This window comes from Microplitis mediator, chromosome 7 (assembly GCF_029852145.1).
Source record: "Microplitis mediator isolate UGA2020A chromosome 7, iyMicMedi2.1, whole genome shotgun sequence".
Taxonomy (NCBI): domain Eukaryota; kingdom Metazoa; phylum Arthropoda; class Insecta; order Hymenoptera; family Braconidae; genus Microplitis; species Microplitis mediator.
In genome coordinates, this window is record NC_079975.1 from 18,213,649 (window position 1) to 18,231,408 (window position 17,760).

The following is a 17,760-nucleotide window of genomic DNA, read 5'->3' on the forward strand; positions in this document are numbered from 1 at the left end:
CATGTTACAATATATATATATATATATATATATATATATTAGGGTGCTTCGTTTCCGGCGAAAGTATTTTTTTCGTAGCTCATCAAGCAAAATATTGTTTTTTATGCTGGAACAAAAATTCCTGCCAAGTTTGAGCTCTTAATTCCAATCCTAAGTACATTCCATTTGATTTCAAAGATTTCCCATTTAAAATACACGTAAATTAAATTACTTTTTTTTTAAATTTCTAATACTCAGCTGCGTTTTATGATATCGACACGGTTTTAGTCGCAAATTGTAGGGCATTTGGTGTTCTTCAAAAGTGCCCATAGTTACTTAGCTGTGATTTCAGCTGTTTTACTTGTGTCCGTTGCCGAACTCATTTTTTCTATGAAATTAACCTTTATTGGCTTGCAGAACGCAAGCCAATGAAAGTACACTAAAAATGTTAATAGAAATTTTATAGGAAATTTTATTCCCTTCAAAAAAAGTCCTATGAGTCAAGTCGCTAAAGTTCATAGTTTCCGAGTTATAGTAATTTTAATAATTTGAAAAATAAAATATCAATTGTAATTGGTTTTTTTTATATCGAAAATATTGTTGGAAATGACGAAAAAAAATACTGTGAAAGTTTGAGCTCTTAATATTGATATTAACAACTGCCGCATCGCAATTTTCTATTTCGCATTTAAATAACATGGGAAAATTTATTCTTTAAGCTTTGGAATTTTGTAGCTCTCGGTGGGACCAATACTTTCAAATGTTCAAGACATATTCTTATGGGAAATTCGACGCTCTGTAAAAAAGGTCTATTATAATTTTTCGATATTTTTATTTCTTCAAAAGTTATTCAAAGTTAAAGTTAGATTGACGATAAATTTCTACATTTTTTTAATTTTTTGACGCAACCATCAACTTTATCGGAAAATTTTACAGGACATTTTTTGTAGAGCATTTTATTTCCTACAACTTATTTCAGAGAAAATTTTTGATATTTCTCACAAGTTGTAAGTTATTCGCAATTAACTGAAAATTTAATATAATTAATTTTAAGCAACAAAATTTAGATTATTTAAGAAAATTTCCAGTTAATTGCAAATAACATACGACTTATGAGAAATATCGATAATTTCTCTGAGATAAGTTGTAGGAAATAAAATGCTCTACAAAAAATGTCCTGTAAAACTTTCCGATAAAGTTGATGGTTGCGTCAAAAAATTAAAAAAATGTAGAAATTTATCGTCAATCTAACTTTAACTTTGAATAACTTTTGAAGAAATAAAAATATCAAAAAATTATAATAGACCTTTTTTATAGAGCGTCGAATTTCCCATAAGAATATGTCTTGAACATTTGAAAGTATTGGTCCCACCGAGAGCTACAAAATTCCAAAGCTTAAAGAATAAATTTTCCTATGTTATTTAAATGGGAAATAGAAAATTTCGATGCGGCAGTTGTTAATATGAATATTAAGAGCTCAAACTTTCACAGTATTTTTTTTTCGTCATTTCCAACAATATTTTCGATATAATGGAGAAAAAAAAAATTAGTCGATTTTTTTGAATCAGTCTAATATATATATTAGGGAGCCAGATTTTTTTTTTTCAAGTGCATGTGGAAAAAACCATAGTTCAACACAAAAAAAAAAATTTCGCGCAAGACAAAAAATTCTATGTCGATTACAGACCTAGCTCATTGAAAAATTCGATTTTCCCATCTAAATAACAAGGGAAAAAATTTTTTTTTAGCTTTAAGTATTTTTGACCTCGTTAACAAATCAATAGATCAAATAGACTAATATATATTTTTGTAGGAAATTGAACGCTCTACAAAAAAGGTCTCTTATCATTTTTCGATAAATCCATCTGTTTCAAAGTTATTAGAGCTCGAAGTAAAGTTGGAGATCGTTTTACTTTTCCGGTGAAACTATCAGACTTATCACAAAATTTTGTGAGGTCTTTTTTGTTGCCAATTTTATTTTCTACAAATTATTATCAGTAAAGTTTTTTCAAATTCCGTATTGTTTTCTAGTTTTTTTTATTTCAATTTCAAGCTCTGAAAAAAGTGGTTCTGATCGATTTCAAGAGCTCGACATTGAAATAAAAATAACTAGAAAACAATGCGGAATTTGAAAAAATTTTACTGATAATAATTTGTAGAGAATAAAATTGTAAACAAAAAAGACCTCACAAAATTTTGTGATAAGTCTGATAGTTTCACCGAAAAAGTAGAAAGATCTCCAACTTTACTTCGAGCTCTAATAACTTTTGAGTAGATGGATTTATCGAAAAATGATAAGAAACCTTTTTTCTAGAGCGTTCAATTTCCTACAAAAATATGTATTAGTCTATTTGATCTATTGATTTGTTAACGAGGTTAAAAATACTTGAAGCTAAAAAAAAAATTTTTCGCATGTTATTTAAATGGGAAAATCGAATTTTTCAATGAGCTAGGTCTGTAATCGACATAGAATTTTTTTTCTGGCGCGAAAATTTTTTTTTGTTTTGAACTATGGTTTTTTCCACATGCACTTGAAAAAAAAAAATCTGGCTCTGAAATTAAGCACCCTAGTATATATATATATATTCTTTTTCAAGAATTTTAGTTCACAATATTTCCCAAACGAATCAATCAATTTATATAGTTCTTATATAATAGCAATCAAAATGCTCCATAATAGACATTTATTGATCGTTCTTGGGGTTTAGTAATGTAATTTTCTGATATTTTCACTATGGACATGTATTTTTTTTTTTTTTTTGTTGTTTGCTTTTATTACTTCTCGTTCTTCGTGAATGCTGTCATCAGGATATCTCTTTGACGAAAAACAAGTCATAAAAAGTTTGATATGATATTAAAACATTAGTAAAGTATATAAATAATATTTCAACGATATTAGTAAATTATTTTTTTACTTTATTGGTAGAAATACTTATTATGGCCGATGTACTAATTAAAAAAGTATGTAATTAAAGACTTGAAAAGTGGTCGACTAAACAAGCCAGCGATTTATATGGTTTTTGCGGCAATTGAAAGAGCTAATCAGCCGTCAACTTTCCTGAGAATTTCAAATCATTCGACCGAACAGACTCTAAAAATTAAGAAATACGAAGAAAAAAAATTTTTTTCAGATTTTTTGAAATTTTTCAGGAATCTATTCAGCTCTAGAGCGCAACAATATGCGTCGATTGCCGCAAGAACCATCTTGTCGGTTGATTCGTTTAAAAGGGTGTCACACTTAAATAACCAACGACAAAATAACCGAATGACCAAATAACCGTATGACAAAATAACCGACGACAAAACACACAAAAACCATGATAAAAGGGCGGTTATTTTATCGCGGTTATTTTGTCTTTGGTTGAACTGTTACGCAACCGTTTGAAAGATATCGGCGACAAAAAGTTTAAAAAATAACATTTTATGTTATTTTTCCCTAATAAATCATAATATAATGTACTAAAATGTGTTTAAAATCATACCAACTCTTAGTCTTTATGGTCTCACGATCACTATATATTTTAATACAATTCGTTTTTTAGTTTGAATCATATTATCAACAAAAAATCTGAAATCCGCCTGGCCCTGCGGGCCAGCCTTAAGCCTTTCCGCTATTTTCGAGCGCATGAACTCGAAAATACTAATGTTCATACATTCTTGAGCTCTAACATGGTAATGTCTCACTTTCCATTCCGAAAATTTGAGCTACAACCAATAAAAAAAAAAAAAAATAACGAAGTAAATCATCGTTTTTTAACTTCCCGCTTAGAAAATTGACTATTTAAAAAAAAAGGAAGTTATTGGTTTCAGTACGATTTTCGAAAATCGAATTCCTACCAGATCTTGACGTTTTGAGGTTCTTGGAAGCTATTCTGACTATTTTCAAGATAATGTCCGAGTATCTACACTCACTAGAATTAATATTAAGTGATTTAAATCAACTTAGTCCAATTCGGAGCACTCCAGATAGGTCTCGAAATTTTTAGAACAATCTAGAACATTTTAGACTCATCAGAATTAACGTAAAGTGATTTAAATCAACTAAGTTCAATTTAGAGTATTCCAGATGTGTCTCGAAATTTGTAGAAGGATCAAGAATATTCTAGACTGATGAGAATTAATTTCCGAATAATTTAGAAAATTAATTTTGTAACGAGATTTTCACTACCGGGGATCTACCGGAGTGAGGTCCGACTACAATTACTACTGGCAACCGGGTTCAAATTATTATTAGTTGGGCGCCAGGTTATTTAATAAGCACCAATAAACAATTTTTCTATAATACGACTCTGGGTGGCGGATCGGGGAAAGGTCAGGCACTTACGATTATGATTAAATAATTGTTCAGATTTAAAAAAAAAATAAAACAAATAGTATATTCAATAGACTGATTCAAAAAAATCGACTAATTTTTTTTTCTTCATTATATCGAAAATATTGTTGAAAATGACGAAAAAAAAATACTGTGAAAGTTTGAGCTCTTAATATTAATATTAACAGCTGCCGCATCGCAATTTTCTATTTCCCGTTTAAATAACATGGGAAAATTTATTTTTTAAGCTTTGGATTTTGTAGCTCACGGTGGGACCAATACTTTTAAACGTTCAAAATTTATTCTAATGGGAAATTTGACGCTCTACAAAAAAGGTCTCTTATAATTTTTCGATATTTTTATTTCTTCAAAAGTTATTCAAAGTTAAAGTTAGATTGACGATAAATTTCTACATTTTTTAAATTTTTTGACGCAACCATCAACTTTATCGGAAAATTTTATAGGACATTTTTTTTAGAGCATATTATTTCCTATAACTTACTTCAGAGAAAATTTTTGATATATCTCACAAGTTGTAAGTTATTTGTAATTAACTGAAAATTTTCTTAAATAATCTAAATTTTGTTGCTTAAAATTGATTATATTAAATTTTCAGTTAATTGCACATAACTTACAACTTGTGAGAAATATCGAAAATTTTTTCTAAGATAAGTTATAGGAAATAAAATGCTCTACAAAAAATGTCCTGTAAAATTTTCCGATAAAGTTGATGGTTGCGTCAAAAAATCTAAAAAATGTAAAAATTTATCGTCAATCTAACTTTAACTTCAAATAACGTTTGAAAAAATAGAAATATCGAAAAATTATAAGAGACCTTTTTTATAGAGCGTCGAATTTCCCATTAGAATAAGTTTTGAACATTTAAAAGTATTGGTTCTACCGTGAGCTACAAAATTCCAAAGCTTAAAGAACAAATTTTCCCATGTTATTTAAATGCGAAATAGAAAATTGCGATGCGGCAGTTGTTAATATCAATATTAAGAGCTCAAACTTTCACAGTATTTTTTTTTCGTCATTTCCAACAATATTTTCAATATAATGGAGAAAAAAAAATTAGTCGATTTTTTGAATCAGTCTAATATTCAACACAAAAAAAATAAATTGATCGATATAACAAATGAACACAATCAGTTTATAAAGCAAAACAAAATAAAGTCGCCGGAACTCGGCTTAAGACTCGATATAAACCAAAATAAACAAACAAAAACCAACTCAATGTCTCATACGGTTCATTTCTATTTAGCATACAAATTGTTCACACATACAACTGCCCGTCTTAATGAAATACTTGACGGGTGACATTAGAGTATTGTGCACGACGAAGACTCACTGTCGTTACGGACAAGATACAGATGATCCGCAGTTCGCCGAAATCTTCGAATTAAATAAAATAATATAATATTATCCTATTTCGATCACTCGTTTGAATCATTATCATTGACCTATCATACGTAATTAATTAAATATTACTCGTTATATAATAAAATGGTTTTGCGCGAATATTACCACGTCACTTGATCACGTCGCTGCTTTGGCTAATTCAATTGTTCAATAACACAACTCGGCTCCTTGCTCACCATTAATACTGTTCGAGATTTAACTGTTCTTTGATCACCAATCGAAGTTTTCCAAAATTTCCAAACGTGTCCGTCACGTTCAACGTCTCGACCGGATCTCTCTCAATCCATCCGTTCGATCGATTCCTCGATCACAGTCCAAATTTTCATTATAGATGTCACCAACTCTATTGCTCAACGGATAACCAGTCATTCTTTCAAATAATTTTTAAACCACGGGTCGACGTCGAATTTTTCACGTATTACAATTTATATTTTAGAACTATTTCAAGATTATTCCCGAAATGTCTAGATTATTCTTGAAATTTCTAGAACAATCTAAAACATTCTCAACTAATCATAGACACATTATTAAAGTTCACCTTCTTTCAACCCCCATATCTTTTACACCCTTATAGTTATGAACTCGCAACCACCCCCTTGCACCATGGGGACTTATGACTACTACCACATACAAAAACTATTCGTTCGCGATGTTTAGTTTCGGCTGCAAATTGTACTATAAGCACAATCACCTCCTCTTTTATAATATATATAATAGGCTGTAAGCGGCTGAGGCAGCCGTTCGGCACACGCGTGGCTCGGGCGATCACCGAAGTTAAGTAGCATCGAGCATGGTTACTATTTGGCTGGGTGACCGCTTAGCCACGCGTCGGGCTTGAACGAAGGTCTCTGACCGTTAGGCGCGGGATGAAGATCCAGTGATCGGTAAAGTGAGAATTTTATCGACCACTGGAGCCTCACCCAAACCGAACTGTACTGGCTAGGTTTTCTCTGTGGTTTCCCTACGCCACTGCACCTCCATTGCAAGGGAGGTAACGGGTCATCACCGTAATGATGTAGTACAGTATAAGCACAAGTCGGGCCACAGCCGCACAAATTTGGGTATAAAGGAATAATGAGCTTAGGAAATTAAGAAACAAGAAAAATTATAACGATATATTCTGTAAAAAAACTAATAAGTTGTACAGTTAAGGAAAAATATTAAATAAATATATAATAGGCTGTATCAAAAAAATCGATTATTTTTTTTTTCTTCATTATATCGAAAATATTGTTAGAAATGACGGAAAAAAAATACTGCGAAAAAAAAATAGTCGATTTTTTTGATACAGCCTAATATATAAGATATAAGATTTATATAATTATATAGAGCCATTTATTATTAATAATTATTTAGAACTTTTTTTTACCCTGTACTGGATAAATTCCGTATAAACGCCTTATGAAATCAGTAGAATTGTCGTGTGAACTTTGTAGAAATGCCGTATTAATTCAGCAGAAGTGCCGTGTTATGGTATTAATGTCATATTATAACGGTAGAAACGCGGTGTCATTACAGTACAAATGCCGTATTATTATGGTAGAAATGTCGTATTAATACAGTCGAAGCACCGTATTATTACAGTAGAAATAACGTATTAATTCGGTACAAATTCCGTATACGCTCTGTATAAACGCAGTGTAAGCTCTGTAGGAATACTGTAATTAAATTTCACAAATATATCGTATAAATACGGTAAAACTACTTGCTATCGACTACGTTTATGCAGTCGATATTTTTAATACAGTGTTAAAATCGTATCATTAAAACCGCCAGGGTTTACATTAGACAAATTATTACAGAAATTTAACGGCACTTGATACTTATTCCGATAAAATATGAGTCTTCTCCAAATAAAAAATATTATAGATAGGTTAAAATTTTTTTATTGTAGCGAATGATTTATTTGTTGCATTTAATAAATATTTATTGAAATTTCATAAATTATTCAATTTTCAAGTATTAAATTTAGTTAATGTACATTCAGTTACAGTTGAAAAAAAACAAAATTCTGTTCAAATCATTATAGAGTAAAGTTTGGTATTAAAATTACATTACATATATTATCATATAAATTTTTGTAGTCGCTAATATAGTACAGAAAGATATGGATCTCTCCTGCTCGGAAAAAATTAGATAGTACTGGTTACTGTTCTGCTCTGTAATCGAAGAAAAATATAGGAAAACATACATTTTAACAAGACTGATTCATATAAGAACAGGAGTGAGTCATTGCTTAACACGTACTATTACATTTTAAACAGTAACCAGTGGTGTGCTACACAGTACATAAAACATATGACTGGTTACTGTTGAAATAGTCGCTGTTCATAGTTAGAACAGTCTACAAACCTCTTAACACAGCTCTTGTTACTGTACAGAATTTGGAACACTTTCTATAGTATACAGAGAGAGAAATGGTTACTTAAATTTCGTAGATCTCATTAACATCCAGAACAGTTTTCATTCCGGTTCTAGAGACAGAGTATTATAAAAATAAAAAAATCTGTCTATCGGTTGACCCTGCGGGCCAGTCTCAAAACTTCCCGCTGTTTTCGAGCTCCTTGAGCTCGAAAACATTGTTGTGAATACATTTTCGAGCTCTTCGAGCTCGAAAATACTTATGTATCCCATTGTTTTCGAAAAAAACCGATTTTTGGCATTTCTTTCTCCCACGATATCTCACGAACGAATCAACCGATTTTGATGGTTGAGGCGGCAATCGACGTGTTTTATTGAGTTCTAGAGCTGATTAGATTTTGAAGTCGATCGTTCAAGTCGTATCTGAGAAATCAATAAAAAACTTGAAAAAAAAATTTTTTTTTCGTAAATCGCCAATATTTTCGAGTCTACTTGATCAAATGATCTGAAATTTTCAGAAAAGTTGATGGCCAACAAGCTCTTTCGATTGCCGCCTTAACCATCCAAATCGGTTCATTAGTTAAAAAGTTATAGACCGGTCACACACATACACACACACACACACACACACACACACACACACACACACACACACACACACACACACACACACACACACACACACACACACACACACATACATACATACATACATACATACATACAGACACTCGGACATCATTCTGAAAATAGTCAGAATAGCTTCCTAGGACCTCAAAACGTCGACATCTGATAAAAGTTCGCTTTTCGCAAATCGGGGTGAAAACAATAACTTCCCAATTTTTTGAAAATCGTCAATTTTCTTAGCGGAAAGTTAAAAATAATTGGTAGTAGCAATTTCCGGGTTATTAATGAGAAATTAAACCCATAATTTCTAATTGAATCAGTATTATAAACATGTTTTATTAAAGTAAAATGAAGTTTTTGAAAGGCTGACAAATCATTCTTATATCCCTTCTTTGCAATATTTAATATCTTTGCTCTATGACAGTTGATGATTTTTAAATAATTTCAGCTTACGTGACATCAAGGTTTCCGTCAGTAGATGTGAGCAGTGTAAAGCAAGTATTGGCCTATAAGTGTAAAGAAAATTCAACGGCTCTAAAAATGAAATCAATTCGGTATATATGGTAAGTTAATACGATTTATTAATAATTATTTTAAAACTTTATATCATTTCTCTACGTTCGTAAGTCCATATTTGTATTTCTATATTCACATCATAAAACTGATCAATGAATATTTTTAATGTTTGTTGGTAACATCTAGCTTTTTTTTGTTACTATACACGGAAAAAAGAGCAGTTGAAAAATTACAGTTTCTACAGTAAAAATAGGCTTTCGGGGCAAAAATCTTTAAACATTAAAACTTAAACTGTAATTTTAGAAATTTATTATAGTAATAAAATTAATACAATTTGAAGCAGTAAATTTTACAGTTTAAAGTGTAACTTTAGTTAAAAAAATCTTCAAAGTATTATTTACTTTTTATTTTGAATTCTTGCTTTATTTAAAAATTAATAGTTGATAGGTGAAACTGTAAAAATTAAGATTTATTGGTGATGTATTTTTTTGCTTTCTGAAATAATTCCTCTTATTTATTCAAAATATAAAAATTACACTGTGAGTTATCAATTGTCGAGAATGATAAATGATCTGAGAAAAATCACAGCTCACACTGTAATTTTTAAATTCTATATCTTAAGAAGAACTCTACTATACGGAATAGTAATATTAACGATCGAAAATGTAATTTTAACTAAATTAATTTGTAAGAGAGTATTCACATATTGTAAATAAAAATTACAGTTTCGGATAGAAACTTGTAAATTTTAGTCGGTAAGTTTTACAGTTTGAAAACTTTATTTTTCAATATTTAATATTTCGCTTTTTAGTATCTCACTCACGCTAAGGCAGCGACCATAAGTCGAATAGCGTCAGGAAGGCATCTTGCCCATAGCTCGAGTAAAAAACGGCTACAAACAAGTTTGAACTTGTGCTTTGTGCTTCTGTTTTATAGACAGTTCTTTATTAGATGTGATTGCGTCAAGTCATAAATTTTATGTGATTATTTGAATTATTAAATAAAAGTTTATATCGTTAAAATTGATTTTTAATTGGTGGTTTTGTGGTACTATTCATCTACGATAGTTGATATTACTGATTAATATATAGATGAAGAAACTCAATGTAAGAGGAAACTAAAAAATTATAGTAAGGAAAATTTGCCTTGTATTGTAGCTTTATGAACCGGACATGGGATTAGCTGATTCTGTCACAACTTCTATTGAAGGTTATGAATATTTATTTATTTATTATTAACACAATCAAATCCGATGATAACTAAAACAAAAATTATTGTACTATAGATATAAAAATTTTTATTATAGAGATTTAAGAGAAAAAAATAAATATTACTATATGAAACTGTAAATTTTTTAATCTTTAACTATATAGTTATCATTATTTCAAATATCGAATTTCGAAAAAAAAAAGAATCTCTTTTGTCGAATAAAACTGTAAAGATTGTAGCTTTTATATATCATATTTTAGCAATTTTGAAGTATAAATTCAAGCAAAAGAAATACTTTTTACTATATGAAACTGTAATAATAAAATTTTTTTGTCTCAGGAAGTAAAATTTAAAGAATTTGTAGAAAAAATTACAGTGTGAGGTTGTAATTTTTAGAATACAATTTAAAATTATAAAATCTGTTTACTATAGAGAACTGGACAATATCGAGTGTGAAACTGTAATATTTGTTGTGCTTGGATAAAAGTGTGATTTTTACAGTTTCAAAGTCGCAGCGCTTTACTACTATACGAAACTGTAATAAATACTCGAATATGAGTTCAATTTTTCAACTGCTCTTTTTTCCGTGTATACTATTCTCACGATCCGCTCATTATTCTTTCACTACTAGATCAGGACGGGGCTAGGTAATATTTATTATTGTTGCAGCAGAAGTTATAAATTTTTACTCATAAACATACTGATTTACTATTGTAAGGCGAGCACTAACATATTCTCGATACACACGATTGAAAAGAAACTAATCCTTGTTTCAACAAATACAAATATCATTAAACCTGAGAAATCGATAGTATTATGGAGCTGCCCAGGAAAAGATGTTTTTATAAAATTTTATAAAATTTTGTAGAATTTTATAAAATAATTATTTTCCGGGATGGGTCACCCATCCAATTAATGACCTACCCCGATGCTGCTCAACTTTTGTTATTGAAGGATTGTAGTCTGCTCCGCTCATCTATTGGCCACTTGTAGATATGAAAAATTCGTGGCTGTACTTATGATTACACATAAATTCTTATCAGCCATATTTCATAGTATTGATTCATAGTAATATAATAATTCGCACATTATTGCAGATATAACTTGTTTCTCAAACACGATCAGGTTAAATTATAACTTTATTTATAATTATATATAAAAAACGATTTGAATAATTCAACTATCGATTGTTTAATGGACATAAAATTTTAAAATTAATTAAATTTATTGATTTTTAATGATTAATATTTTTGAATTAATGGCAAAACCTTTGAATTTTTCCTTGAGTAATGAGGAATAAATTTTAATTGACAGTTGACAAAATAAAAGTTTAAAAACGTTAAAATTAAAATTGTCACATTATGTAATATATATATATATATATATATATATATATATATATATATATATATATATATATATATATATATATATATATATATGTTATAACGCAAAAATTATACGCTAATCTTTGCGCTACAACTTCGTTCTCTGTCCTTAGCCTCCGGTCTCAATACTAATAGGGCGCCAGGTAATTTTTATCACTGGAATCACCAAACCAGTAAATTACGGAAATTTTGATAATTTTTGATGTGTGGAATTATCATCAAAACCACGCACAAATAAATTAGATAATTTTTGATCTGTGGAATTATCATCAAAACCACGCAGAAGTAAAATTCAAAACTTAATAGCAAAACAAGACAGAGACTGGAGCACTAAAAACAGAGTTACGGTATGCCGTGGTGTCGCTCAGTGTGTAGGTTTATGGAGAGAGGGAGTGGTCCGGGTTAAATCATCCCAAACTCGTGTAAATTATTAGCGGATTTGCAATTTTTATTTAACAATAAATCAAATACTAGAACATAATACAAATAATCTTACTCTCTATAACAAAATACTGAATCCGAAAAATACAACGATCCGGTAAATCCGGACGGCAACTTGGCATCTAAATGATGCGCGTCAAAACCTTATAACTAAATTAATTAGAAATAATTAATTAAAATAATTAAATAACTGGAGCCAACCGATACTCAAATAGTACTCGGTGAACGGGAACCATAATCTTAAATTTGTTACTCTAGCATACTTGCTGTAGCAAAAATCGTACGACTAACGTACCTGGATCTCATTTTTGACGTTCATTAGGCAATAATTAACTTACTGACTAACATATTCCCTATAATTATTTTATAAAAATAATATTAACATTAGATCGCGGACCTGACTCAAAACTGTAACTACTTTCTCATACTTTTCACAAATCTTATATCTTTTCTTTAACTAAAACCGTAGCATAATACCTCAAGATTCTAACTCAAACTCGATTAATTATTTATAATAATTATCTCATACCTGATTACTGATGAATAAAATATCAAGTAACGTCTCACACTGTTTAAACAATACTTCTGTAACGATAACTCCAACCTGTAGCTTTCTGAAGCATCACTCCTGACACGTCTGCTCGCTTCGAGCGACCAGAGTCGAATTCCCTACTGTACTCCCCAAACTAAAAACATCATCGCCATTTATACCGGCTCTCTATACTTTACTCCATAACTTCAACTCCATATTGAGTATGGATATCCCAATGTGTGCGCTCTCCTGGACTTGGCTTCGGTGAGATCGCAGACTAAAATTCTTAAATTTAAGTGACCAACGGTTACCCTCAGCAGCACACTGGTCAAAGCTGTCCACTGATGCCTACCAACAAAACCCAAAACTCCAAAAATGACCAGAAATAGCGGCTTCCACAGCGATAGTGGTCACTGAACCATCGCTGAGTCCTGCCAATCATAATAACAATAACTGATCTCTTACACCTAGACCATAGTCCCTATTTTGGAGCGCTAGCATTTCAGCTAGACCTCTGCACTCCACATGGAAGTCTCATAGGGTCAGGCAAGCATCCTGACATCAGATACAACCGGGTAGCAATTACCTGAGCCCCATTCCACGGTTGCTCCGACTTTTCCACATACTCAATAAATCAAAACCTGTAAATTCCAAAACTCAAACTTTATCTTTTACCAGACTCTAATCTCAACCCATATCCCATAATAAATTTCTCATCTAAATTTTCTGTAGCCAAACGTTACTCCATATTTTATCCTTAAACTATATCTCGATCACCAAAAAAAAATATATAAAAATTGTAATTTACTGTAGCTAAATTCTAAATCTTGAGTTACCATGCTCGGTTATGCCCCAAAATCAGTTGGTGCTTGTGACGTCAACTTAATCCAAGCCTCGTCCAAAAAAATAACGTCACAATATATATATATATATATATTAGGGTGGTCCTTATTTTGGACATTTTTGAATTTTTATGCTCCCAGAGGCTTATGTGGTTCGAAATAAATGAAAAAAAATATCCTCAAAGTTTCAGATCTCTATCTCAATTTTAACCCGTGCCGCACAGCAATGTAAGTTTCCCATTTAAATAACACGGGGTTTTAGGCATTGAACAATTAATTTTTTATTCCGGCTAAAGTAATTGTTCGAAAAATTTGAAACTCTGTAGACTTTATCCTTATATCAGCAGCTGCTCCTCAGAATTTTTACAGATTTTCAGCTACTATAATTTTGGGGGTACAGCGTGATCAAAAAAAAGAAAAAAAATATTTTTTATTTCTGTCTAAAATTTTTTTTAAATAACATATCAAATCACTCTGCATGCTTATCAGAAGTTTTTACTTTTTATCATTCTCGCACCCAATTGGGTGAACAGCATATCTTTGTTGCACTAATACAGTAATCAGGAGCTTTGGACGAGTTTTTCTTATGAACAAACGAATATTTTCAAAAAATTAAAGCGCACTTCGCTAAGTAAGACAATAATGCGTTAATGTGCAGTAGAGTGTATCTTAAAAGGATTTATCGAATTTATTACGAACACCTCTCAAAATAATTTCAATTACAACAGAAAAGATTCCCTTAAAGTTTAAGCTCTTAATTCTAACGGGAAGAGTTACCGCAAAATTTTTTTTGTGATTTCTTCCAGAAATATTTTTGTTCATGTTATTTGACTTTGTGTCTTTTTCAAAAATACATAATGCATTCAATTGATATCAGAGATCGGTATATCTATGCCGTATGTCTTAGTTTAACATTTAGTAAATATAATCAATAAATTAAATTTCTTTCAATATTTGCTCAAATAAGTTCGTCGCCTTTAAGTTTATTATTTGTTTTAACCATTAAATAATACACAAAATGTTAGAAGTTTCGTGTATCATAATATCGAAATAATTATTTATTTACAATTCTTTAACTATAATAAATTATTAATAAAATAGATCTCTTTGATAAATAAATATAATAAACTTAAAAAATCACAAAAACAAAATTTGCGGCACGTTGTCCCGTTGGAATTAAGAGCTCAAGCTTTGAGGGAATTTTTTTTTGTCGTAATTGAAACCGTTTGTGAGGTGATCGTAATAAATTCAAAAAATCCTTTTAAGGAACACTTTACTGCACACTAATGCAAAGTTCCTGATTACTGTATTAGTGCAACAAAGATATACCGTTCACCCACTTAGGTGCAAGAATGAAAAAAAGTAAGAACTTCTGATAAGGATGCAGACTGATTTGATATGCTATTTGAAAAAAATTTTAGCTAAAAATAAAAAAAATATTTTTTTTCTTTTTTTTCATCAAGCTGTATCCCCAAAATTATAGTAGCTGAAAATCTGTAAAAATTCTGAGGAGTAGCTGCTGATATAAGGATAAAGTCTACAGAGTGTCAAATTTTTCGAACAATTACTTTAGCCGGAATAAAAAATTAATTGTTCAATGCCAAAAACCCCGTGTTATTTAAATGGGAAACTTACATCGCTGTGCGGCACGGGTTAAAATTGAGATAGAGACCTGAGACTTTGAGGATATTTGTTTTATATTTATTTCGAACCACATAAGCCTCTGGGAGCATTAAAATTCGAAAATGTCCAAAATAAGGACCACCCTAATATATATATATATATATATATATATATATATATATATATATATATATGTGTGTGTAGGGGAAAGGGGTGGCGAGGGTAGGCAAAACGAGGTACTTCCAAAATTTTATGAAAAAAAATTTTTATTTTTTAAATGTATTTTAACCTTTCCAAAATTACTTTTGTAAATATGATTGAGTCCCGGGAAAAAACGATCAGACTTGATCAGACATGAAGAATGACCATTCCTGGCCACCTGATGAAAAAAGATTTTATACAATTGTATAAAATTATATACAAAAAATGTCCCGATCCAGTTGTATACAACTGTATAAAAATTACATACAATTCTATACGAAATGTATACAAGTCTACATAATTATATACAATTTTATACAAATTATATACAATTCTATGTAATTATATACAATTCTATATAATTGCAATATATAGAATTGTATATAATTATATAGAATTGTATACAATTGGATCGGGCCATTTTTTCTATCCAATTATATATAGTATATATATAATTGTATAAAATATTTTTTCATCGGGCAGGCATGTTCAGGTCTGTTCATGCCCAGCCAATTTTATATTTTATTTATTATTATTGATTTATAGTTATATGAAATTATACATAATTATAACTACATTAGATATATATATAACTCTAACTAAGTTAGTTATATTTAATTATAACTAAGATTTTAAATTTAATCCCATACATCAGGCTGGATCAGACATGATCAGGTTTGAACGTATTTGACGCTTCAGATATGAACAGGCATGGACAGGTATGATCAGGCCTGACCGTATTTAACGCTTCAGGCATGAAAAGGCATGACCAGGCATGGACAGGTATGGTCAGGCCTGATGATTTTTTCCCGGGGCGTTATTTTTAATTTTTTTCGTTAAAATTTTTCAAAAATGGAGTGTCGGTCGAAAAAGGTTAATGACTTTTGTATTATGATAAAAACTATTAAAAACTATTTTACCTTCCTTTGCATCCAATAATTGTGTAAAATATAATTTTTCTTAATGAAAATAACTTACAAAAAATTTTAATCAAATCAAACTTATTCAATATCCAGAATTTTTTTTTTTTTTCACATTTTACAGGGGGTACCCTATATTGCCCGCAAAACTGAAATTTTTTTTTTATGGCCATTGGAAATTTTGTCTATTTACTTCAAATTTCTAAGAATTTTTATAATAGTTTGTTATAAACTTTATAAAATTTGATAAAATTATATGAAATTCTATAAAATTTCGCTGTACAGTCTTATAAAATTGTGTAAAACTTTATAAAATTTTATAATATTTTATACAATTTTATAAAATGTTATACAATTCTATAGACTTACATTTATTTATTACGTTCCTTACTCAGATCTTACTTTATAAAATTGTATGAATTTTCATAAAATTTTGCTGTGAAATCTTATAAAATCTTCCAAAATTTTATATTATTTTATAAAATTTTATAAAAAACATTTTTTCCCGGGTGGTTAAATAATAAAGTGGTTGGTTATAACTTAATGTTGTCTTGTCAAATTAATTTTACTTTAAATCATTAAGACAACTATTCTTCATCCTTTTGCTTCGCTGGGCTTAAATTAAAATTTGGTTTATCAGACTTTATTTTTCTAATTTTTGAGTTTATCTTATAATTTCATAGCTTTTACCTACGAGTTTACCTTTGTGAACTCCAATGAACTTCTAAGATTATAAACCAGAGCACGTAAACCGAGTTATTATTACTTTAATATGGTCTGAGTAAATACAATGGAGTCGCGTAATAAACAGTCCCGTTATGTCTTTCCCCTTATTTTCTGTTTTATTCGGATTAAAATGTCACCCCCTCCCCACTCTTACATATAATATTGTGTTTACTTATTTCGTTATAAGCTTCAACTGCGCATCAGTAATGAAAAGGCATTTTTCAGGGCTTATAAAAAGACTATGACTATTTATAAATATACTAGGTATGTATATATACATATATATATATATATATATATTAGGGTGTTTCATTTTTAGGCAATATTTTTTTTTCTGTTCTACTTGAAAAACTGATAATCCATAAAAAAAAAATAATACATATATATATATTCCCGCTGAGAAAAATAATTTTTGGTGAATTAGGGACTTCGAAGCGCATCGAAGAATTGAATTCCCTATTTAAATAACACAGGAAAATTTTTGTTTCGGTTTCAATTTGATTCACTTTATTTTGTAACATAAAAAATGTGTTATACACTTTTTGTTAGCACATTTTGCGTGTTACTGTGGAATTCTTTGCGCCCTCTTGTGGCGATATTTCAACATAATCTTTGTGTTAAAAAGGGGTTACACAAAGTTTGTGTCGAAATTTCAACCCAA

General features: G+C 29.9%; 1 protein-coding gene across 1 annotated transcript in view; it reads left to right on the plus strand.

Moving 5' to 3' along the window:
• LOC130671741 (putative uncharacterized protein DDB_G0288537) overlaps positions 1-17,760 on the plus strand; it is a 124,921-nt gene that overhangs the window by 74,911 nt on the left and 32,250 nt on the right. The window contains exon 9 of the mRNA XM_057475811.1: positions 9,150-9,264. Coding sequence (XP_057331794.1) covers positions 9,150-9,264 — 115 coding nt within the window. The remainder of the gene's footprint in view (positions 1-9,149; positions 9,265-17,760) is intronic.